Source organism: Botryllus schlosseri, chromosome 16, assembly GCF_051294905.1.
Source record: "Botryllus schlosseri isolate E-star chromosome 16, Bs_hap1, whole genome shotgun sequence".
In the NCBI taxonomy this organism is placed as follows: domain Eukaryota; kingdom Metazoa; phylum Chordata; class Ascidiacea; order Stolidobranchia; family Styelidae; genus Botryllus; species Botryllus schlosseri.
The window spans coordinates 2,686,733-2,713,219 of NC_137251.1; the positions used below are offsets into that span (position 1 = coordinate 2,686,733).

At 39.8% G+C, this 26,487-nt stretch overlaps 1 protein-coding gene across 2 annotated transcripts; it reads right to left on the reverse strand.

Annotated features, from left to right (window-relative positions):
• Positions 1–1,379: 1,379 nt before the first annotated feature.
• Positions 1,380–26,194, reverse strand: LOC145458981 (protein Niban 2-like). 2 transcript variants are annotated; one of them, XM_080337497.1, is made up of 16 exons: positions 25,978–26,191; positions 21,361–21,494; positions 20,565–20,690; positions 18,806–18,920; positions 18,550–18,741; positions 18,166–18,281; positions 17,213–17,347; positions 11,344–11,476; positions 10,570–10,655; positions 9,920–10,062; positions 9,419–9,545; positions 8,664–8,777; positions 7,790–7,897; positions 3,847–3,955; positions 3,699–3,776; positions 1,380–1,883 (listed from the first exon to the last, which is right to left on the reverse strand). In XM_080337497.1, the coding sequence occupies exons 1-16, from the start codon at positions 26,030–26,032 to the stop codon at positions 1,828–1,830; spliced, it is 1,827 nt and encodes a 608-aa protein (XP_080193623.1). In that variant the 5' UTR covers positions 26,033–26,191; the 3' UTR covers positions 1,380–1,827. The 2 variants fall into 2 exon arrangements, with proteins under 2 accessions (XP_080193623.1, XP_080193622.1); XM_080337496.1 differs by having other exon boundaries at positions 1,380–3,776; positions 25,978–26,194.
• Positions 26,195–26,487: the final 293 nt, after the last annotated feature.

A 26,487-nucleotide genomic window follows, 5' to 3' on the forward strand; every position in this document is an offset into this window, starting at 1 on the left:
TCGACATCCCTGATTCTCACGAACGAACGCATTTTAATTGTAGTCGTGAGTGAACGAGCTTAAGGGTGATATAGTCAGGTTTTGAATGAAGTCGTCATATTTTTAAACGGCACAATGACGATCTGATATTATTACGTTCAAGAAACTCGCGGTACTATTGTACACGTACAGTTATATTCATCCATACGGAAAAGAAGATTTGAAATAAGCATAGTGACGACAGAGGTTCGTGTTCACACAAAGCAGCACAACCTTCCAGGTGTTCGCACCATACTTGAGAAAACAGTATTTTTTACTTGCATAAGTGCCCTACAAAAAGTCAGTGAAACTTGCAACGTTTATCCCATAGTTCACTTGAGACGACTTATCGCGTTGCTGATCACACTAGAACAGTAGTTCTCGACCTTTTCACCTCGCGGCACCCTTTGAATACGAAAAAAAAAGTTCGCGGGACACTAGCACAGTGGTTCTCAACTTTTTTGCCATACGGCATCTGTACACTATCAGAATACTTAGCCCCTGAAACTACCAAACACATTTCGTGGTGTGGCGCTCTTGGGGATAGTAATACTGCACTAGTTTTACTGACAGGAGCAGTCACCCGCAGCTCAATTATATAGTTCCAACAAACCGGATTAAATAATCTCAGCATCGGGGAAATTTGTTCAACCGATATGATTCGATCAACTTTAGGCTACTCAAACTCGTCGCCTGTAACATAACGTTGCGCTCTGAGACTACATTTCAACGACAGTGCCGGTACGCTACATGAAAAACGCAATGTGGATGGCTAATGGCTATGTTTGTAATTCGAATTTGTTAACCTATACATCACTTCCAAAGGAGCTCATCTCTCGCTGATGATTAGGAAGACAATGAGTCGAAACTCCACATCAAGCCCGATTTAGATTATTGATTGTTTGCTGTAGACTAGCACAGTGGTTCTCAAACTAGGGCGCGTGAAAGCATCTGAAGGAGGCGCAAAGCTGCGGTCATGTTAAAATTTTGTCGCGCCATGCGCGAAAAACTTACAATTCATGGTTATTACGCTGTGTATAGTCCGAATTTCCTATTTGAGAAGTCTCTCATCAACAGTCATAACATCCATCCATCAAACTATCCGTTGGTGTGGCTAGCACTCTGGTTGTATTTTGTGATATGACGATAAGGGGGCGAAAAAATTTTCACTATCATAAAAGGGGTGTGTCTAATGAAGTTTAAGAACCACTGACTAGCATGATTTTGCGAATTATATCAAAATTTCGGAGAAATCTCTAGCGCACCCTTGCGAGAAGAAAATGGAACACTGGCTGAGCACCACTGCACTAGCACCTATAGTCTCACAAGATCCATGTACGCATAGACAATACACCCACGACTTCATAACAACACTGTATTTATAAAATCATGATTGGTGCCAACATTTCCCAAGGTACTATAATACTGAAAGTGCAGACTGATAGTTTCAGAATTAGCTGCGATAAAAACACACCACAGAGGAAAACGCGAGAAAAATCACATCGGGTAAATAAATCTTTTGTGTAACGCATAGCCGTCAGTGCTCTGCGATGAGATTTTGAATACAATGTACCATAAATATCAAGCGACCAGTAGCGAAATCAGATAAAAATAACGGGTAAAGAATGTCACTAAGTGTAAGAAGCAACTTGTGAACTTCAGCTTGTCGTAATCCAACTGGAAATGCTCGTATTGTAACGCCATTAGCGTGTCACAAAGGAGCTGGAATACACCGCGCAGTCTTCTCAGCCCTGCTTTGGCAGTACGAGCCGTCGTTGGGATCAGATTCTTCGAATTTACATTCAAATCCTACTCTCCACGACAGGTGGTAGCTTCGCCGGTTTCGTTGTCTTGTACGCAATTAGCTTTGGATACAAAAATAATAACGAAAGCAGTGTATCACACATCAAGGTAGACGGAATAAAGAGAGGAGGCGTCAGCGATGTTTCCAATCATATGACGACAACCAAAATGTCATTAAAATGCACAGAAACAGTTAGGTCAAGTCTTGCACTGGCTAGAATAGGATAGGTCCATTGGGGTTGTTCAAAAATAACATTTTCCATCAAATTTTACATTGTTAGGTTGGCTAACAAAACAATGCACGCAAAATTTGACACAATTCTAACCTGTAGAAAATTTAATATGTAAAAACTTGAAAAAAATGTTTGATGTAGTATTCACAATGGGTAGTTCTATAATAAATGATTGAAGATCTTGCCACCGTAAATACTGATTTTTTCAAATCTAAAATTTCGTGCTCCAATAATTCTGCTTCTACTGGTAGTAATTAAGGCACATTTGGTGCAAATCGTGGTTTCAAGCAACTAACAATTTCATTATTTTATATTAAATTTAATATTTTTTAACTCCTGTGGCTTTGCTTTTTTAGCAAAACTAACAATTTTATGGAGGCAGGCAGTAGAATTTGAACAAACTGATATATCTGAACAACCCTATTGTCCAAAGCTCTGAACAGACTTTATTTACTATCGAGACGGCCAAGTGGCTGGATATGCCATTCAACTCTTCAACTCTACCTGTCTGTTTGAGCCAATTCTTCACTATTATATTGGCATTGCTGACTACTTTGTCTAACTCTGATTGCATAAGAAGTACACTAAATTATTTCTACTTGCTCTTGGTTACATTCTAATCAATTACCTAGTGACTTGATGATAAGTTAATCATTTCACTATCGAAGGTATACATGGAATGGCAACAAACGATTTTTTTGGCTTCGTTCTGCTTCGCTGAGGCTGGAATATGGATTATTTCGCGGCGGCGACTGCAGGATCTTTGGCAATCCAGAATCTATCGTATAGGACGTGGAAGTTACTGAAACTGGTCTTGATCGAAAGCTACCGTCACACTGATTCCAAAAATATGAATTAAAATATAATCAGGAAACTGAAACCACCCGAATCCGCCCTCAAAGACCGAAGTATCGGCGTTGTCATTGTTTTACTACCATCCCATTCCTCTGAACAATGCAGATTTCAGATGTTGAGGGTGATTTTTGGTCAGGTTTCCAAGCTCCGTCCAGATTTTCATTTATATTCTCGGAATCAGTGCAACGGTAGCTTTCGATCAAGTCCAGTTTTACTAAATTCTGCGCTATGTACGATAGCTTTTGGATTGCCAGAAATCCAATTGTTGTTGCGGAAAAACAATCCAGAATCCAGCGTCAGCGAAGCAGAAAAACCGGTCGTTGCCATTCTCTGTTTACATTCAATAATTTCACCAACAACGAGATTTAGAGTACACATCAACTCGGTTTTGACGGCACTATAGCTTATCAAGGCTTCAGCAAAATTACTGCTAGTTTTGTTTCGACTTATGGAGACATAAGGGACAAACTTATTTTCCAGGCTTCTTGCCAGCCCGTTGGATTCTACTGCTATCCAAACCGGTCCTGCGTAAATGTGTAAGTGCTTCCCTCCACGTAACAAAAATGAGTCACCATCACTAGGCTGTGTTATGGACAAACAATGCAAGGCTGCCTGCTACTAAATGCACGTCCTCAAAGTATTCGATGGATATGTGAAACTGCATCACGGTGGATTTTTTTCATTGTTACTTCCGCTTGTAACCGAGTAGAAATTTACAGTTTTACATCTAAGCGAGTAACAATGCCACATTGTTTGCCAACATCTGACGGTATGGTGCAAAGATCTCACCTGGAACGGACCCTTGCGGAGCTTGATTGGCCGATGAGCCATTTTCCAAAAAGTCAGCACACGATGATGTGTCCAGAGCTGATTCAAATACGGAAGATGAAATGCAGTTTGCAAATACTCAGAATAACAAAAGCGAAGCAAAGACTACCGTTGTACATCTCCATGACTTTTTCGGCTATCGTCTCCGATAAGATTCGGTCAACCGGCAAAATATGACGGATGTCCTGCGGGACTATCTCTTGATAGTGTTGCATTTTCTGGGAGATCGACAGGAATATCAGCGAATTCGGCATCAGAAATGTAACAACTATTATTATTAGAAAAAAGCAGAGGTGGTCAGTAACGAAGTACTTCTACTTTTTCGAAGTACTCAAGTAGTTTTCCTCTACTTCTGGTACTTACTCAAGTAGATCTGATTTTCGCTACTTCTACTTCGTAGTATTTTGTGATCTACTTACTTACTTTTCGCTATTTTCAGTTTGTCAAGTAGAAGTAGTTCAATCTTCCAATCAGGAAGATAGCCTGAGGAATTTCGGGTCTGTTTTCACGGAGTAACAACATTTGATTTTCATAAAAGTTTAGTAAAGCCCAGAATTTTCGTCGTGCTTCACGCGCAGTGCTGGATAAGGAGTGACCCGTATGATTTCACGTAAGTATCGGTGAATATAATTTAGGTAGAGCAGGGGTGGCCAACCTTTTCAGCCAAAGGGCCACATTCGATTGACGAACTATTGCGCGGGACACTATCCGCGTGAAGCGCGAAAATTTTTCGAAGCCCATAGGTCAAATATTGTCACTTGACTATAATGCGGGCCTGCTGTATATCGCTGGGCTCGAGACAGGTCGCATATGTTGAACGACACTTTGTCTCGTAATCGCGAATATAGTTAGACTCAATCTGATACATTAGGCGTTCTTTCATTTTCACAAAGGGGTAACAATATTAAAAGCAAGAAATCGAGTGACAACATGTTGCGCCAAGCGTGGAGAAAGTTTTTAGCTTTGATAAATCTTTCGCAAATTATTCTGCTTTATTGTAGTGTACGAAGATCTACCCAAATGTGACTGGCTCATGGATCTGCCAATGCGTCGGAACTGATATTTTAGTCATCCCATCTCAAGTGTTGCGGCCAGACTAATCAAATTTTGGTTGGCCTAGCAAGCTCACAATCTGTGCAATCCATTTTTGATAATTACTAATTTCGGAAATTACCTCGCGTGCCACTCAAAATCTTCTCGCGGGCCACGGGTTGGCCGGCCCTGAGGTAGAGGGTTGACGTGGTTCCGTTCACACCACATTGTCGCCCTTCGTCCATATCAAATAATTCATCACAGTATATATGGCTCATCATAACGTTTGAAACTGATGTTGCGCAATCTAGCATTTACTTGTCATATCGTAATCTAGCATGTCCATTGTCCATGGCGTGTCCAAATCTCGAAAAGTGGACTCTAACTTTTTTTTTAGTTTTAGAGCTGTTTTAGCATACCACCTTTGAAACCTTCTGGACTAAAAACATGAAATACATGTTCTGCATTTTGAAGTAGTATTTATATTTCACTTTCAATTCCCAGTATCATATACTTTGAGTTATAATTATTATCAGTTCTTTTGTCCGGATAGCATACATGTTGAAGAATAAAAGCAAGTGTAGTAATGCCTTTAATTTCTGGAAATAAAGCTACACAATATGGCATTTTTACGGTCCACCATATTCTTTATTAACGTTTACTAATCGCGCAAAGTGTTTACACCGTATCCTATACAACGTCTCCGTATTGCTCTTCGGCTAAACTACGGGCCTTATAATATGGGTAATGGCGCCATACCATGCTATTTTCTAAAATGTGCTGTTCGAAAAAAAAAAGAGGATTAGCATCGCATTTCGATATCAATACTATCATTTTCATCCCATGATGTGGACGAATACTTATGTTGTCGAAAATTGGATACCTGCTGGTATGCATCAATATGAATCAAGCTCGTCACCTTTCGCATAACTCAATTTGAACCTTTTTACAATCCACGTGGACGAATTAGGATCGTTTTCACAACTACTTACTTACTTGAGTACTTTTAAAGTCAGTCAATTTTACTTCTACTTCAAGTAGTTTTAGGTTGCTTAGGGAAGAAGTACTTTTCTCGTGCTTGAGTAGATTTTTTCGTCGCTACTTCTACTTCTACTTGAGTAGATTTCTTGACTACTTTGACCACCTCTGGGAATGAGACACAACAATGTTGTATTAATAGGTAAGAAAATGAATGTTTCAGTGAATATGAGCATGGATTGTGAAATGCTGCACTTGGCGAATTTGGGATTCGAAATATAGAAATGTATACGCAAGCCATGCATCGATATACTTTGAATCAATTTGTGAACACGCCGGTCCGCGACAACTTTCCTGCCGGTCCGCCAGGTAGTTATATTCATACCTTAATTTCAAGATGCAATATGGGGAAGGCTTACCAGTTATTAAAACAAATGAAAGACCAAATTTTAAACAGATTCAGAGCTTCGCGAGATAACAATAAGTCTGGAAACATGTTCGATTTCATTTGAAGTTCAAGCCGTGTCATTTGCCGACATGCGAGCGACCAGTGCTAGCAGACTCGCTAAACCGCGCAGTTTGCACGATAATTCCTTTTCGATTCATTCATTTTGTGCAGGACTGTAACTGCCGCACCCCAAACCCCCTTATTGATGGTGGCCGAGCTTCAAGGAGGCTCAAAATTATTTCGTTATTAAGCATTAATTATTGAGTATTTTTTAACCTTTTCTTCAACTTTTTTCAAAACATTTTTCGCGGTAGGCGCGATTTGTTGTCACTAAATGTCTTGATTATTTATTCCCTTCCTGCAACAAAAACGCATGATTTATTTCAATAGGCATTTGCCGTCAACCATTACCGCGCCGCAACGCATCAACACATAATGAAGTAGGCTAACGTATGAGACTCCCAAAAGTGCCAAAATTTCGTCAGCGTGAAAACCTTTGCCGAAAAGGACTGGCATTTGTTGACCAAAAACATCGATAAAAATATATATGTCTAATGTCTAAGTGTCCATTGACGCCTAAATGGCTGGCGCCAAATCTTGCTGTCCTGGCAATCTGTACCCCACAAGACAAATGCCATCCAACAGACAAAAAATTAATTTCCAGTGAAGAAATGCTAATTTGGAATCGTGCGCGTCTTTCAGTTTAGTACGCTTAGGAGATTTCAATTTATATTCACTTTTTCACAGACAGAATGTCACGAAATAATGACGTGCCCTGTCCGAGACGACTCTAATAATTCAGAGAGGATACAAAATTTGTAACAATATATATGCAATTACCAATATCATTGATCGATTCAGTAATGAATTATAGAATATTTTCGTGTTCGCGCGATTAGGCCACATAAACTCTCTGCCTACACTTAGTAGAATGAATGTGCTCACAAGTACTGGTGAACTGAAAACATCCATCCAACAGCGATATCAACGTTTTTGGGGATAGATCGACGAAGTACTTTTTCGGCGCTGATTTTGTGGATGGCCAGGTATAGCTGTTGTCGGTCATTTTCGTGTCGTATACATTGTATTCGTAGTAGCCATAGCAGCCTACATTTGATGTAGTGGGCAATGAGCAAGTTAGCACGACAAGATGCTTGGTTCTATTTGGAAACGCTTCGTCTCTTGATATTGTCGAAGAAAGTGATATTATTCGAGTAGGTGTAGTCGGTTAAATCCACGGTCTTCTGCGTGAAAGACTGTAAACGACTCTCGGCGGTCGACTCAGCAGCCTCACTACCGTAAAATCAGATGGATGTCATCATGAACATAATTAAGTGCTCAAAATGCCACTCTCTAGCACCACATACTCTCAAAAAACGGTTGCAAACTTCACACTTATGGTTGATTGCAACCGGTCCGCCAAATATATTTTGAAATTTTACCGGTCCGCGAGGCGAAAAAGGTTGAGAACCACTGATTTAGAGTTAGAAGTTAGGGTTAGGATTAGGGCCCGCCAAGTGCGAATTCACTGGGAAACACAGATAGGGTGTGTCAAGTCGCGACTGCTATACATTCAGCTTGTAGGTAGACTCACGCTTTTCAAGGTGTGGTGGATTAACGGAGATATATTCGCGTAGAGCGCCGATCGCATGACGTCGTTCAAATATTGCTTCGTCGTAGACTTGGCGTCGTGGGCGAATTTCTGAAATCGAAAAAAACTGGTTTACACCAGAACTAATCCTGTTCGACTTGATAGTTTTTACAGTTTTAGTGTGCGGACAATGACATGGTTTATGAAAAATTCTGAAAACTCGGTACCGTATTTGCATCGAACCAAATTCCAGCGGATTCTTTCCTGCACAATCAGAAATTTCAAGCATTCTACTCTGTACTTAGCGGCCTCCGGAACCCTTCATCGAGCATTATTCGAAATTTTCAAGCATTCCATGAATAGACAGGCTGCTCACTTCATGCTAACCAATTGAAAGACTTCACCCTACATGGTATAGAAAGTACAAATAGCACATAATACACCAATTTTTGAGAAGCTAGATTCCATCGGAATAGGAGCATAGGACGTTATTCATTTTTGTCCTTTTGTACTTCATGTTTTTGTGGCATACACACCGACTCGTCATGTACGCACACAGAATCTGCGCATATGCATAACATCAGTGTATAATATACATGTACAATTGTGTATATGTACAGATACAGGCTTGCAAGTTTTCACCATCCCACCATGCTATCCTGGAAATGTTGAGCGCCAAGCGGGGCAGTCACAGATAACAGATTTACTGATAGATCTTTGGTCAAACCCAGCCGGGGATTGAACCCACCCCCTACCGTTCAAGAAGCCGGACGCTCCACACTTTCGTTATATTGTCGCCATAGTTCATGAATTATCGAATTTTACCCCAAAATAACGAATTCAACCATAAATACGCTCGTATCATCAAATCTCTCACCTTCAACACGTGTGCTTGCACTTTAGTGGTGGCCTCCTTTTCAAGATAACCATTGCTCTTAGACACGGCTTCGCCGCACGATACCTCAAACGTGAACACCGCGTGATCCAGCACCTGTCAAGGATGCCGCGCGAGTTGAGCATGCCTGGAACTGGCTACACTGCACAGGGATCGTAGGGAGACAGTATTGCTCGATGGCCCCCTGATTTGAAACAGGGGTGGGCAATAATTTTTCAAAGCATAAAATACTGGCAGGGCTTGCCAAACGTACCTATATTCCGCGGCATATTCATTTTGCTTCTAAATTGAAATCGGTAAACGACAACATCGTTTACACAGGCTGTGTGAAGTTGATATGTTAATTAATACATTAACATATTAATATTGAGTAATGAGAAAGTGGTGGTGTATTCACAAAAAGCCTAATGGATAGAAATGACTTGGTTACAGCACCCCCATGACAAATTACTTCCCACAAACACCCAGTATAAGTAGGCTCTTGATATAGAGATAGTCGATAGTCGATAAAAAAACAATAAGTACACTACCCAGTACATGAGCGAACACATATCATCAAAATATACCAATAAAATCAAGAAAACCGTTAGCTCTATGCTTGTATCTGGAAATGGGACGCCACCGATGCCAAACAGCCAACAATACTTCACGAAAGAAAGAGATGGTATTTTCTATTTGGTTTGGGAGAATCTGCGAGCCACCACCTACTGCGTACGCTGTGTGACGGCATACATCACCTTCTGCGCTAGAACGCAAAGCTTCCGTTCAGAGTCAGACGCGGGCAATTTCGAGAAGACGCCTTTCGCCAGGCCTGCCAGCGACGAATTTGCAATATTGAAAACGCTTCGCATCACTTCAGGGTCCCTGGTGCGAAAATAATTCACAAAACGTGATTGTATATCGATTGTTGATATACAATGTTCTTTCCAATTCTCTACTAGTTGCAGACGATTGGCGATATACAATGTTCTTTCCAATTCTCTACTAGTTGCTGACGATTACCCCTGACGAGTGTCAGCCGAAAATATTCGGGTTCATTTCAATATGAATATCCTATGCAATTGTATATTGAAGTTCTGTACCTCCAAGAAGCTCTTCATATATATATATCCATACAATATCATGAAGCATTATACACGGTAGCAAACTGTGTCAAAGCATGCATCGTTCACTGGACTGCGTCATTGCTTACTTGTGGCTGCTCACAATTCGCAATTATAACTTCGCTACAAACCCACCTTGGTGAACGATCTAAATGCTCCACGAAATATGTGTCGATGTTATTAGCAAACTCCACAGAGGCCGACGTCAATTTCTCCTTGACCATACTATCCGCGAGCAAAACAAAGGTCTCTCTCACCTCGTTAAACGTCGCAGATGCCTGAAAGAGAAAAGATAATTGCAACGGGTTGAGAAATGACACTGTACAACCAAAATCTCGTGTCTGTTATATTCAACGGCGATTTTCAGCTGCTGAATTCAAATATGCAACCTATTTTGACCACTTCTAGATTTTGCGTTATCGACAAAAGTATTAAAATTAGAAATTGATTCTGCTCTAGTAAAATCATACGTGATACTGCGCAATAAATTTGATGTCGTATAAAAGTGCACATTTGGTGGATAAAATCAGACGGAATGGCTTTGCAATTCTGGGACCTTTCAAGTCAGAAGTTATGTAGCAGTGCTGCATATTTACTCTTCGCGCATGGTCATTTGCACACAACTATTTAGCTTGACGTTTTTGCCTCTACAAATATGTAGTTTCCGCTTCATTTTTTCCATGAAAACAATAAACTCCCTGCTATATCAAAAACTAGACTCTCTCCCTTCCTTCGACACCTTTCTTGTTAAACGGCGTGCTATCCGGAGACCACGAAATACTCACCAATTCTGTAACTTTTTCCACTATGTACGGAATTTCAGGCTGGTACCGACATTCAAATTCGTCTTGTATTTTTTCTGACATATCATCTAAAATACACAGATAGATGTTAATGTATGGTCTTACAGAGAGGTGGTCGTTGATGGTGCCTTTCCAGAGACGCTCAGTAACTGAGTACTTCCACTTTTCGGAATGCTCAAGTAGGTTTTAGTTGCTTGCATTGATTATTCAAATGGTCATGTTTTTATACTACTTTTCCTTCTACTGTTTAAGGCTACTACTTAGTTCTTACTCTCTTGAAAATAGCAGTTTTGTGGGTGAAAATGGCATAACAACAGCGTAACACAGACACTGTATCACATAAACTGAACTTATCTTCGAAAACTGTATGTATTTGTGATGACGTTATCCTTTATAAGTCTATTAATTTCAAAAGTAGCCACGTCTCCGATCGACATTAAAAATGTACGGGGCCTCCGACAAATCTACTTCAAAAACTACGCAAGTTAGGGGTGGCTAACCCGTGGCCTTCAAGAATTGTTAAAATTAGTTTCATCATCAAAATACGTACTGCCAAGGTAATTTTTTGTGAATTTGCAAAGCCCACCAATAATTTGATTAGCCCGACCGCGAAATTTTGGATGTCGATGACTGAAATATCGTCCTAACATAACAAACTGATCATTTTCCACATCCATCTGAAGCAGTTTTTCCATGTCAAAAACAGGACGACACTAAACGGTGCAGTCGAAATCGTTTCGTGCGGCAGGAACCCACCTCTGATATTTTCCGAAACCGAATCGTAGGCAGCGTTGCATTGCGTCAAAGAAGACGATAATTGTGGCGTGAGAGCCTCCGCCTCTTTTTCCGCTTTTTTACGCAGCTCCGGGTATTGTTGCTTCACAATTCCCTGCACGAGACGAGGTCGTCAACAAAACCAGGTGTGGTCCCAGTACAAGGATGCTTAATGCTTTGTAATCTCATGATGCATGCGTGTCTGTACAGTTTTGAATTCAGAGACCTGTAGTCGCTAACCTGATGTCTCCGGTTAGCTATGAGTAGGCTACATTGTCGGCAGATAGTAGTGGACAGTTCATATTGTCTAATTAGAAAAATTGGAGTGATACGCCTTTAATCGAATTCAAATCTAATTTCTGGATTTTTCTGAAAATGGTGCTGGAGCACTATACAGTGTGAAAAGAGTCAAAACTAGAGTACAGACATTTGGTACTCTCATGCTCATGCGGACGAACTCCGACCCAATATAAAATGAACATGATTTTTTGTTGCATTTCTTTTTAATGTGGAATTCAATTCAATCTGTATTACGTTTTTGCAAAGTCCGTAATTTGATTTCTCATATAATTTGGAAAAACTTTGTAGCTATAATTCCAATCAGCTGAAAATTTGCACGTGAAACTCAGATTGTCGTGCTTATTGCGGTCATGAAACAATTCGATTCGATTTGCGCAAAAGTTTTTGCGAAGCCAGTAATTGGCATTCCGATCTAATGGGGAAAAGCTTTGTAGCTATAATTATTATTCATACCTGATTTGGAAAGCTCAAAATTTTCTAGTCTAACTCAGATTGTCAGGTTGATTTTAGTCACGAGTTTGTATTTTCAATACTGCAAGACGCTGCAATGAATCGAATTTCCCTTTTAACATCGTTAATCCGCAATGAAGAACATGACTCATGTCTAAAACGCGAGGGTTTTACAAATTTGAAATTGCCGGCTAATGGAAGCGTCCTTAATCCTTATACCGTCAGATGTTCAATGGATCACAAGTCAAGTGCATAAACATGTCTTTACTTGTAATCCACCGGCACATCGGATGTCAGACAGGTATCAACAAATCGTAGACGGTTGGATAGCAAATGGTTTCAAAGTCAATTGTCTGGCTTGCGAAGTGAAATATATCGTGATCTGACGAGAGGTTGCCAGTGACGAATAACTTCTGCATTTTCAGAGTACCGTACTCGAGTAGGTAGGAGTGATGATTTTGAAACTACTTCCAGTGCTACTTCTACGGCTTTCAAGATGTAGACCTGAATGTCCCCTGAGGACGTCAAAATCTCCTATTTTTCGCCGTGAGTGTTAAGTGACGACATAGAAACAACTAAAATGGTAAATAACGACAGAAAAGACTCATGACAATTGCATAATTGATGCGAAGTTTGAGAAAAAGGCAACCCAACAGAAATGACCCTTTTATTTTGGTCAAACCACCACCGATCACCATTTTCCGCAAAATTCCACCGTTATTGAAGTGTCCTCTTTCACTGATCCAAAAATATGGTAACCCCGGGGCCTACGATATTCACGGCCTTATCTGGTACATTACGCTTGCAAGAGCTAACAGGCCGATGCTCACAAAACAGAAATTCGCGATTATGCGCGATTTCGCTTCTCGCTACCAGACGCCTCGCCTCAGATAAGCTGTATGTATTCGTACAACAGGTCAAATTAGTACCTTACCGCCAGAAAGTGACAAGAGACGCAGTTATCCACCGATTGCAGAAGTAGGCTAAGTAGTGAGAAAACACCGACATACTCATGTAAACCATTTTATTGCATGGTAAAATCAAGTCAAGCACGTGAAGAAGAATTGGTACACATGTCATATTAGAAACTCCTTGCAATAACCAACTTGTATCAAAAACAAACTTGCAGCATACAAGCTACGACCACAAGTACCGGTAATGAGAACAAAATGCATCACCGAAGTATGCCAGCTGCGTCTTGCTCAACTGTCGTTGTTTTAAAGTCCGTTTTTAAAGCATTTTTATGACAGAGGCATTAACTAGCTTCTGCTTGTTATTGAAATATATATATTTTCGCAATGATTTTGTCGTCAATTTCAAAGCTTGATCTCGATGATCATAACATGCAAAGTGCAAAGCCCCCCACCAAAAAAAAATAAAATAAAAATAAAAAACGAAACGACGCAAAACTTATTCACTGCGACTTAGGGTGAGGGCAGATGATTTTATCAGAACAGTCTAGGATCAAAAATCTGTATGAAACAAACTCGGCAAGTGGTTCTGCGGGAGTAAGCAGTCCCCCACGATCTCGAGTAAGTCGAAATAGCGTGAACTTGCTTTCCAAGTTACCCAGTCAACTACAGACACCTTCTCACTGTAAGGAGATAGAAATGATTCGGTAATTTCAATAGCCACTTCTTCAATGACTTTTTTGAAATGGTAAAAATTAGTTGAGCTTGATGTCATATTTTAGGATGGAACAGAGCAGAATTATCTTTTCAGAATCGGTAACTTCTGTTGAACTAACCAGAAACCTCCCCCCACACATTTGCCTATAGCATGAGAATCGTCAACCAAGCATTAATCAGGTTCAAGAATGAAGCCATATATCTTCCGTGAGAGGCAAGTAACTTTTGCAAGCTTCAATAGTCGACTCATAGAATGGAGCAAGAGCTAAGTTGACATTCTGCTTGGATGTAGTAACGAGGCATATCACTTTTGGCGCTTTCCACAAATTTGAATCATTATCATGACATTCCCTGATTTTGTGAAGATTGCTCCATGCAATAAATCCGCTGGGTGATGATACACCTGAACAATCAACGGCGAATGAGAATGGTGGAAAGACAAATTTCCTGGCTCGAAAAGTTCTTCCAGTAAATCGTGCTCGGATTGTCTCGCTCGGATTTGTCTCATACATTTTTGAGATATTTCGGGAAGTTGAATAATGTGTCACGTCACATGCACCTAGTCATCATTGAATTCCATACCGTGGAAAATTACACATTGATTACCCTCTTTTGTACATGGCATAGCTTTCTGTAGTGTGGGACTCGGTCAAATCTTATAAACTGCTCATTTTATCAGACAGCTCAAAATCTTTTAACTGATCATTCTGAAATATCCTTCTCTTCGGTGGTTTTCTGCAAGGGGTCATAGTCGGAATCAATGAAGGCCGTTGCAGGTCATGATCCGATCGGATGGTATGAACTGGTTTTCTATCCCAGAGCAGTTATTTTTTCGAAAGCCACAGTCTTTAATGTACTTTGCTTCGAAGTGCAACGCACAAATCACATAATTCTTCGTTGGCTTCCAATCACGTCCATTCACGAAAGATATCCATTTTTTGTAACTCCAAATCCTCAAATGGAAATTGAAACGTTTTGTTTAGTTATCAAATATCCAGCAATGCAACCATAAGCACAGCATTTATTGACCATTATCAATTATTTTACCTTACCCTAAACCTGAGTCATCAAGTATATACAACCAGTCAAAATTAACTGGAAGAAAGGCCACATGAAGCTCACCACCAATTCTTCACCATATACATAATACGCACCATAAAGAATTATTAGACCACTGCATAGCGGTATCCTACGTCACGCTGTAAGCCGGTCAAAACAACAGCTAAACGTTTTCCACTATATACGGAATATCGTCCCTGGAGCATTTATCTAGCTCAAAGCTCAAAAACATCAACTCAAACTTGAGGGGTCAGCTACAGAGTATTTAAATCGCATTACTGTAGCCTGTCTAATAGTATAAGACGGTAAATTGACATCTTAAAACATAGCTATCAACCTTCAACTCGAAAACTCGCTTCAAAATGCGAAGAGTCCGGTATGAGAAGCGAAATCGAGACAATCGCCGATTGTCACGTTGAGAGTAATCGTCCTATCAAAACTTTCGCCCATTATTACGTCAAGAGTAATCACGAATTTCTGTTTCGTGAGCATCGGCCTGTTAGCTCTTACAAGTGAAATGTACCAGACAAGGCCGTAAATATCGTAGGCCCCGGTAACCCTACCAGTAACTGATTATAATTTCTAAAATTTTACATCTTATCACTAGGGTGGTTTTTTTTGGACATGTCAAAATTTGTCAAAATTGTAGCATTAGGTCAAAATTGTTCATAAAGTCAAAATTTTTTTGACGTCTGCATTTCGTTTGCATCGTAAATTTTGCACTGTCGGTGAACTTATCATTTGATATTTTACAGCTTGTAGCCTACTTTATAGGCCTACCGTTGTAAACGGCTAATTGTGAATCATAAACGGTCAAATAAAACAAATAGGTAGACATGGTTTTATGGTCAACGTACCGCAATTTCCTAACTGAAGAAAGACTTCTTGGGCATTGTATCATTCTTATATTAAGAAGCGCATAATGAAAAATTGTGATGTAGACAACATTGTCAGAATAAAGCAACACGGTGTGTGACCAGCAGTGTACACACAACTTGAGTGTTGTCAGCCAACAACTGCTACTGTTGAACGTCCTTGGCAAGCTTCTTAGTAAGGACATGCACTTTCTACCCATAAATGCAAGAAAGTATCTCTCGTATTATCTCTTGTATTACAAGAAAATTTAATTATTTCTACCATGTACGTATTGTAACCACTGGAATTCTTCATAGGGCCAGATTTTGTTAAAATATTTTTTTTCATGTAGAAATTTGTCTGCTTCTAAGCCAAAAACGTTTTTTCAGGCCAAACTACTTCGTTAGGACAGCCAGTTCCAACCAGCAATGAAGATAAGTGGTACAATTTTCACATTATGTGGGGAAACACCTAATTTGCATACGTAGGGTCAAAATTTGGTCAAAATTCAGTTTGTTTAGGTCAAAAAAAGTCAAAATTATTATTTTTAGGTCAAAATTTACCTTTTTCAGGTAAAAAAAACCGCCCTAATTATCACATACCTGTTAGTTATTCTGCATTAGTGGAGATACAACTCTGGTAATGTCCGAATTTGCTACAAACTATTTACCCGAGTAAATTTCAGACCGCAAGCTTTCTACTTCCAGTACGGTAGTTTTTCCATGTCTTTCAATTCATTATTTTACTTGAAATTGAGTAGCAGTCAACGACATCACTTTTTCTTGTACTTAAGTATCATCAATAACAACCTCAGTGACAATACCGCGTATCTTACACATAGCTGCCTGTAGAAATACATTCACATTTTTTATTTAGCGACAATGAACATTCAAGTTGAAACTAAAGTCATTCATTCGATTGCTATCCCCCCCCCAGCAAGGACCTCAATGTTTTACAGGAAAACAGACCTAAACTTGACAAGAATGTTTCGTGTAGATATTTCCAAAGTGGTCAGAAATTATTTGGCAGAGATTCACTTCAAACTGGCAATAATTTCAGTTACATAATAGACTATATAATTTTCGATTCTAGGCACAAATGATTAGACAACGTAAGGAAAACCCATACAGTTATCTTGTATCGTTTGAATACTTCGTGATTCCGCACAAATTTAACAAACAGATTTATCATTCTTGCAAAACTCATCAGTACAGGACTACACAGGTACTTTGAACTAAACATTTGTTATCCCTACAACGCCTAAGAGGTTCATTTGAGTTTAAGCACCTGAAACTACAAGTCCTATCTATAAATATAGAATGCTTATGTCACTGACTGGCTGGTGACATAATCCTTGGAAAACATTTGCTTTGTCATCAAAATATCTTGGAGGTTGCAGTCAACACAATAATCATTGAGACTCATTAATGCAATCTGGCATGTTCACGATGACACGAAAAATTGTTACAAAGTCAAATATTCCGTAAGTCAAAATATCTTAATACACAGCAGGCCTATGATTGCCTGAGGCACAAGCAAAGAAATACAATAAAATTTACCTCCACCGTGTCAATTAATCCCTTCGAGAGCATGGCCCACATTTTGTACTTTTTCACCACGTCGCCTTTAACCTTGGTTTGCAACATGGCTTTACATCCGTTCGATAAGTATGCGGTGATGAAATAGGCTACTATCTGCAAAAGAAATTAGGAGCAATAACCACAGACTCAACAACCGCGGTGCAGTGAGCAGGGATGCCATACCATCCTTATTTCTAAATGCCGTTCCTTATTTTGAAGGGAAATGTCTGATGAAACTACAATGTCCTCATCTCTAAGATTTGTCCTTACTTTTGAAAAGGTGATATTACGACTGGACAAAAGTGTTGAAAATCTTTAGGAATCATCTCACAAAAACTGCGGTCAACAGGTTATATTAGGACTGATGATGTGCTAGTGTTCGCGTTGTTGTCCTTAGTTTTTGTTCCATGTCAATGGCAACAGTTGTATCAAGACTAAACCATGATTGCCACAGTTAATAAAACTCGAGGTGTAGTGGTGTACGCGGGGCTTTTCCGTTGAAAAGGATAGGAATGTGAATTAGTTAATGTTACATAAGACTGAGCGTTACGTAAGACTGGATTTGTAAATGACTTTGACAAAACATATCTGCATCAACAACTGTGTTACTGAAATGAATGTTGGTGTAGTAAACCGGCAATGCGGCGTGCATTGCCAAATCATGACACAACAAACGAATGCAGTCTTCAGCGATTATTGAAAAGCGTCACGCTACCATTGCAATATACGAATTTCGATTACATCACATTCTGGATATTTGCTGACTCCGCACGCTAAGTATCATCGTGACAAAAGAATCTTCAGAAAAGTACCTTGCATCGCTCCATGACAAGATAAACACATCATGCGCATGCACCCAAGGCAGGAAATCAGGCATCAACGCTTGAAAAGTGCCTCGGGACATTTACAGAAATAAAGGGATTAAAAACTACCTGCTCCTGCGTGCCGGTCATTTGTATTTGTAGATTACAATGGTCTTCGGCGTCGCACGCTTGCCTCACGGCGATCTCGAAGGCTTTATGTTGTATTTCATTTTCACAATGGACGCCTAAAAATATCCCGGCAAAAGTCATAAAAATAACTCGTCTTCGCGCACGCTAAATCTGTTTTGATAGCACAAAATTAGCCACACGGCCGACCGCAAAGTTATCGCCAATTCAAAAATAGATTACCCAAAGCATGCCGCACAAAAGTCAGCATGATCAATCAATAATTTCAATCGACGCACCAAACGTGCCGGTCTGACCTTATTATCAACACAGATCCCACTACGAAAAATCACAACACCGCCGTCAAAACATGACTCGGCATAGTACCTGCAAGATGACGGTGCGCGTCTCGCAGATAAGCCAGCCATTTGTCTTTCTCCAAAGCCGAATCGAACGATAGGTAAACGGAACCTTTGTACTTGTGGTATAAAGACATGATGTGTTGTGACGGTTTCTTATTCCCTTCTAGGGGCGATCCTAGCTTTTGCGAAAGTTCGGACACGTTCTCCATGATATAACCTGTTACCGGACATAGAATGGTTGGGGTTCCAGTGGGAATTTCATGGAAAGCAGGAATACAAACCAAAGTCTCGCAGATACGCTTTCAACATGTCACTCGAATGGGCTTCCACGTTGTCGATCACTTCGTAAATCGCGTGAGGAAGTATATAATTCGGCTTTTGCGCAGATATAAAAGCCTTAAGAGGAGTGGACATCGATGATTAGAGGGTGTGGGATATCAAAAGTTGTGGATATACAACATACATCCAATGCCGCACGTAATAAGATATTCATCACAATACCATTCACTTAGTATCGTCGTAGAAATCAGACGGGGACAGCGTACAAGAATATAATTTACAATTTGACGAAATTTATGAAAATTTCTTACAGTGACATAAGTCAAAGTAATCTAGTTTACAAATATTCGTGCTTGGAATTGAAGCAGCGGAAATGCAAAGCTTTCGATTTCTTAACAGAGTACGAGTATGACGATATCATTTCACATGCGGCGCCAATCAATCAACAATTGGTTAGAGTATGTAGTTTGTGCTTCACATTACACCGATCATCGTTTCACTCTTTATCCAAGGCTTATTCATATCTTCATCTCAGTGAATTGGAATCACTTTTTATTAAAAGCTCAGCGCAACTCATATCTCTGTAAAAATTACCAATAACTTGACATTTCAATGGTCTCATTGTGATACTAGAACTACGGTATGTTTGAATGACTCTATACCTGTTTGATTTACTCCATTCAAGTTGATGATACTTTGATACTTCCTGATGAGAGTCAACCGAAAAGCTTCAAAGTTTAAATGTTACTGCGATATCATGTTACGTGTAACATCCAACACTGTCATATATGCAGACCACTACACTCGCTACTTTACTGTTGCTGATTTCAATTTTAAACCATGGTCAAAACTGAAATTCAATCCGTCATCGTTGGTGATGAGATAGGGGTCGCCACAACGTGCGTATTTATAAGACCGGTCTGTATTTCCAACTTGTGTGCAGTCTCAGTGATCATTACGGGTCACAATCGCCACACTTACAGCGCTAACCTCAATAATGCACCGTAACTGGCACTGATTCAGTGATCAGGGGTGAACGAAAATGACGACAAATGTTTGATTTTAGTCTGCAGCTTCCCAAATTCAGCAGTAAGGCTTCTCAGATTCCTATTACAACCCGAAATTTTCAGCTGTCCCCATTTACGGACCCAAGTCTATGGCAACTGTGGTTTTCGAGTGCTCGAATCTGTAGCGAGTAGCAATTCTAATGATTCAAGTCTAGTAGTGATATATGTTATTATCGAGTACGGAAATTATACAATCCTCACCACAAGAGAAAAAAATCATTAACTACAAACCGAAACAAACTAAACCATGAGTCAATTTATCACCGGAATGATATTGATTTTCACCGTGGAATGCTCTTAAACCTCGATTGGTGGCATCGCAGCATACGAAACATTTTGTGCAGGGTTACGTGAGGTAGTGGATGAAATATCTGTGAATTCATGAGCAGTCTAGAGCGTAGTCACAAAGTACAATGAAATAGTTACGGTCGAAAAATACCCAATTATCCTCAATTTGATGTAGAAGTGGCATTATATACTTTGTGGTCGCGTAAAAGGTACACTACGTGTTCGAACTTTCTACATCATTCAGAATGTTGTGACGTCATAATCAGAAATACTTGACGCCTAATACTGATTTTGTGCGGAGCCTAGTTATCGGTCAAGATTGAAGGATATTGAAAAATTCTTGCAAATTCAGTCATACCCATGTAGAAACAACTGCACGGCAACATTTTCGTTACACAGCCATTACCTTCTCCGACCCGTACACTTCCAGGACGTAAGTCGGTTGCAGGACGCAGTACACAGACTGCCACTTTTTCTCGTCTCGCATGATATGCAGTGACCCGGCAATCAGGGGTCTGTTGTAATTCTCCCACTGAAAATATATATCAGTGGTAAAACGCAAGTAGCATTCTAGGAATAATTTCAAACAATATGTGATGCAACAAACTGGTATATATATATGGGGTGGTCGGTTGGCGCAGTTCGTTATGGTATTGTTGGTATGTTTTACCTAATTGATTGAGGGCTAACTAGAAAATACAAGTAATAAAATGTAACAAAATACACAGTCATTTTGTAGGCCTACTAAGAAAAATTATCTGCGTAATTATAGTTAATCATCTGAAAACACGCTAGTTGATGACTGGCTTTCATGATGACATGACACATCAATAATATTTGTCAAAAAATATATCAGACTTTATGCTACACAACTTGATACAAAATGTATTCAGCCGAGCATAAAATAAATTAATGGTCTTGCATTACAGCTAATAATTTATTTATGACTTGCTCAACAGCGAACGAGACAAAGATAGAAAGAATTGCGGATGCTTTTAAAACTACTGAAACCTGATCAAAAACTATTATATAGTGCATTATATATTTCGCTAAATAAACAATGGAAAGTGATACATGCAGTCACATATCTGAGGTAATTTAATAAGACAATGGCCTATGTTCCATAATACTTCTCTAAAATTGGCTTTTCTACAACGTAACAGTTCAAATATGTCTGGATGGACTTGCACTTCAAAACAAACCTTCCTCTGTTCCATCAACAACACATGTATTTCATCTTTCCCCAACATATTCGCCCGTAGATTCTTGAATATACAGTACACATACGCACTCTTATATCTTTGTGCCATTTCCGCTACGTACTTTTTGGTATCGGCTGTAATAAAATCACATAGATATTCAAAAATTGAGATGAAGCAAAGCTGAAATTGAAAAGTGAGGAGAAAATGACGTGGAATAGTGATACTTTATTCTAGAGCAGTGGTTCTTAACCTTTTTTCGTCCAGCGCCCCCTTTCAAAAATTATCGTGCTCCAGCGCCCCCCTCAACTTCATATTGTAAGGAATGTAATAAAGACAATGAGTAAGAAGGAGGGCCGTAACAGCACTTCGTCAACCCCCCTAAAAACGATTGCCTTGCGCACCCATAGCGTGATAAACCGAACTTCTGAGGGCGTCGCCCCCACAAACCCCCCATCGTGATTTTGATGGTCAGCAAAGTTTGTGTGGCCTGGTCGCCCTAGGTACCAAAATTTGCTATAATGCATGGTAATTACATTTATAAGTCGCTATAAACTTTTTATCCTCTCAGCCCACGTAATCAGATTTACCAGTAGCACTGAGTGAGCTTTTGTATAGGAAAATAAGGGGCACGTAATTAATAATTAAACATATTCGGGCGTTCCCGCAGGTACAATTATTCGTTACTAGGGCCGTAACAGCACTTCGTCAGCCCCCCTCCCCAAACATAAAACGTTGGTCCTGGGCCCCCATCGGGTGATAAACCAAACTTCCGGGTGACTTCGCTCCCAGAACCCCATTAGGCTGTCCGCTATTTGCTGATAGCCTATTAGGTATCTACATTGGGTGTACATTTACGGAGGGAGCTATTCTCGCCTAGTCGCGCGAAGTGCGAAAAATTTCACTAATTAATGATTGAATTGGTCAATATCATCGGGAATTGCATGTAAATTGAGATCAATTTTTATCCTCTCTCTGCTCACGTAAACACATTTACCGGTAGAGCTGAGTTAGGTGCAATGTTCCCTCTAAGCTGCGCACTAGGGCTGTTCAAAAATAACTTTTTTTTCCCGATTCAAGCCGGTCACCTCTTAAATCGTCAGGTTGCAGTAGAAAACCTTGCTCACCAAATTTCACTCGATTCCAACCAGTAAAGGCCTCCGCAGATCCAATTAAAATTTTTAATTTATTATGGAAAATAAAAAATAAAAATTTCCAAATTTTTCTGCCAACCCCATGAAATTGTTGAGCTGTCTTCAAAGACGTTGCAAAACAAATTTGAGTCAATTGTGACCAGTAGAAGCGGAGTTATGTGAGTTTTTCGATGATATTTCTCGGATTATCCTGGATTGGTGGATAATCCGCGATTTATCAACGAAAAACTCACATAACTCCGCTTCTACTGGTCGGAATTGACTCAAATTTGTTTTGCAACGTCTTTGAAGACAGCTCAACAATTTCATGGGGTTGGCAGAAAAATTGGGAAATTTTTATTTTATATTTTATATAATAAATTAAAAATTTTAATTGGATCTGCGGAGGCCTTTACTGGTTGGAATCGAGTGAAATTTGGTGAGCAAGGTTTTCTACTGCAACCTGACGATTTAAGAGGTGACCGGCTTGAATCGGGAAAAAAAAGTTATTTTTGAACAGCCCTACTGCGCACGTGCGCAGTGCTGACACGGTCTCTGCGCACAGAAAATCTACGTTGCGCACAACAAATCCGGAGTTATTACCTTTTTTTAGTCGTTACGCACTGTTGTCCAAGGGTCAGCGCAGTGAGTTGTTGAGTGTGCTCAGACTCATCAAAACTTAAAGCGAACAATGTGAGGTTTTCGGAAACTGTAGGGCCCGTTACCAATAATTAAACATATTCGGGCAGGCGAACCCGTTGCATGATGTTATTTCGTGACCCCCTGTCTGCAATATCAAAAAATATAGAATCGCTCAACGGGGATATCGCTCAACAGGAATATCCCTGTCGCCCAATCGTACTAAACTAAAAGACGCACGCGATTCCAGATTGGTATTTCTTCACCGACATATAATTTTTCCCTGCCAGATGGAATTCGTCTTCTGGGGTTCAGATTTCCAAGACAGGAACATTTGGTGTCAGTCATTTAGGCGCCCATGGACAATTAAACCTATATGTATTTTGAAGGCTATATGTAACGTAGTTTTCGGTGTTAATTTGCTCTGAATACTCATTAAGGATATGTCCTATCACCACATCATCCACTGCGAAGCCATTTTTCTCCAGCGCCCCCCATACCGCCCCCCTGAGCCCAGCGCCCCCCATATCGCCCCCTGAGCGTTTCCGCCCCCCTTCAACATCGCCAGCGCCCCCTGGGGGGCGCTGGGGGCAAGGTTAAGAACCACTGTTCTAGAGAATGTTTTGCCATAGTTCATTGATACTGCATTGATAAAAAACCAAACTTAAAAAATACTGACCAATACAGCATATAAAGTGGATTTGTCCTCATAAATTAAATCCAAGTTGTAATGAGTCATTGCACACCAGATATTATTCTGTTGCGTTATAGTATCATTTAACTCGTTGTATAGGTCTAAGTCAGTGGTTCTCAACCTGGGGGGCGTGAAAGCATCTGAAGGGGAGCGCGAAGAAGCGGTCAACTGAAAAACTTTTTCCCTACAATTCATGCGTGTTTCTCTATATATATAGAACGAATTTCATATTTTTGAATTCTCTCATCAACAGTCATAACCAGCTTCCATGCCATCAAACAGTGTTGGTTGGATTTTGTGATAAATTTTCCCTATCATAAAGGGGGGCGTGTCTAAAAAAAGGTTGAAAACCACTGGTCTAGGGTAAGATATAATACCCATTGTGAATTTAAGTTATTTGTGTGTCCTTCACCCCGAGAGTCCTTGCCAAACGATACAATTGTTGACGTATATGGATATTAGAGTACAAGACAATCAATTCAGAGTACTGGTATGTCCTAGATATTGGCCTGTGGACAATGGGAATTTAATGCCTTTGGTGGTGGAATTTCTATTAGGCCTACTTGATTGTTTTAATAGATTGTTGTAATTGGATGGATTGGAATGATACAAATTTGCTTTGAGCAAGTGTCCATAGCATTCATATGCAAGTACCAGCTGGATTGAGACAGACTCATGAAAGATTTATAATGTTTGACGCTTGAGCTTGTTAAATATGCACAGAGGTAATGATAGGCCTTAAATATTCGTCAGCAAATATTAGAAAAGCCATAATATGAGTGTCATTAAAAACAGCTCGTAAACTCTGTAACTCACACTCATTTCAGCTCATATTTTTTCATCACCGAGAAAAATCTGAGAGAAGCGTTGATTTGTCAAGAACAATTTCAGGATATTGGCAATACATAATCTGAATTGGTAACGATTTTTATGACCTACTATAATATCTTTACGTTTCGGCACGGCAATGAACTAGGATATGCTATTAATTATATTAGGGATTTATATTCCCACTTGAAATTTCAAACGCAGGTCAGGACAATCAATTGAAAACATTACATGTCTCATTCTTAGAAGAAATGTACTACAGACAGCATTATAATAATGGAATCATAATTCATCAGCATCTTCTTTCAAAATTTATGAAACATTAGTTATGCTACATGCTGGATTGTGGTCCTTTAATTTAAATTGAGATGCTATTTGTAACAATATTACTGTGACTTAGAGGTCAATAATAAATAAAAATTATGTAACATAATCATAATTTGAACGGATTCTTGCACAATTCGCATTTCAGTATTCTTTAGTCCCGTCAGTCAATGAGCTTACAGTGAGCAGGCCTATTTTATTTGTATTTTTAGTATACTAAATTAAAACGTCACATGATTGATTAGGCTACCAAATACCATGAATCTAGGCCTGGGTGTGAAAATTAGCCAGAAAATAAATTGTTCAATAAAAGGTTTGGTCCAGTCAGTAGCGATACAATAATAACCTCAAAACTATTGTCATAGGAACATTATACCACAAATCTATCAACTTACAAGGTCTCAATGTTAAACTAGTTCACCCCTGCATCAATGTCATATACATGCCACGCATCGCTGACATCAGGAAAATTATATTATTATGGTTAAAAGTGAAATTTTACATATGATCTTGATTCTTGACCCAGCATTTCATTGGCAATACAGAGGGGGGGGGAGAGAGACAGAGATTTTTTTACACCAACCGATGATCAAAAAAATTGGACTGAGAATAATTCATTCAATCATTGGAAATTATGGATCATGGCTGCACAAATACAAATGAATTAAAAATTCATCACAATTAACAGGTAAAATTATGAGGATTACACATACGTGGAGGAAGAGAGTTTATTCGTATGCACCATGGTTCATCGAGGTGCTTGGAAGGCGGCGATGCTCGAAGCATAGGGACTTCAAGGTTTATTAGCTCAGGGTCAGACTCAGTCAGTGCCACCAACATTATGCTATTTCAAATATATATAATTCTAGCAATACGACACCATGCGTAAGTCCGCATAAGTATGGTTGTGGGCAAGTGAAATTGGTTTGAAACAATACAATGCCGACGCAATTCTGTGATCAGGCCTGAACGAATGCAAAGATACCATTGGGGAAAGCTCACCGATTATTTCTTGATGCCTTTCATACCACATGTACTTGGTCATTAATTCCCCCATAACGTAGTGTCTCGAGTTCACTCAACACCTGTGAGGTTCTTGTTCGCTGCTATGCTATCTGAACGACCGATTAATCCCGACGTTTGTGATGATCGGCCATCATGTTCACGATCTTTATAAACAATACAATGCGCAACAGTGCGTGACTTGCATGGAGTCAGCACTATAGAGGATGTCTTACTAGAGGATGTCTTACATCCTCTATATCAGTGGTTCTTAACCTTTTTTCCTCCAGCGCCCCCTTTCAAAAATTTTCGTGCTCCAGCGCCCCCCAACCTCATATTGTAAGGAATGTAATAAAGACAATGAGAAAGAGTGAGGGCCGTATCAGCAATTCGTCAACCCCCCTAAAAACGATTGCCTTGCGCACCCATTGCGTGATAAACCAAACTTCTGAGGGCTTCGCTTCCAAGAACCCCGTAGCGTGATTTCGATGGTCAGCAAAGTTTGGGTGG

Coding starts and splice junctions, on each gene's coding strand:
- LOC145458981 (XM_080337496.1), bottom strand. CDS start 26,032: ATGGGGGAATTAATGACCAAGTACATGTGGTATGAAAGGCATCAAGAA. Junction 9,546..9,919: donor CATTTAGATCGTTCACCAAG/GTGGGTTTGTAG, acceptor TTTTCGCACCAG/GGACCCTGAAGTGATGCGAA. Junction 7,898..8,663: donor TGCAAGCACACGTGTTGAAG/GTGAGAGATTTG, acceptor TTTCGATTTCAG/AAATTCGCCCACGACGCCAA.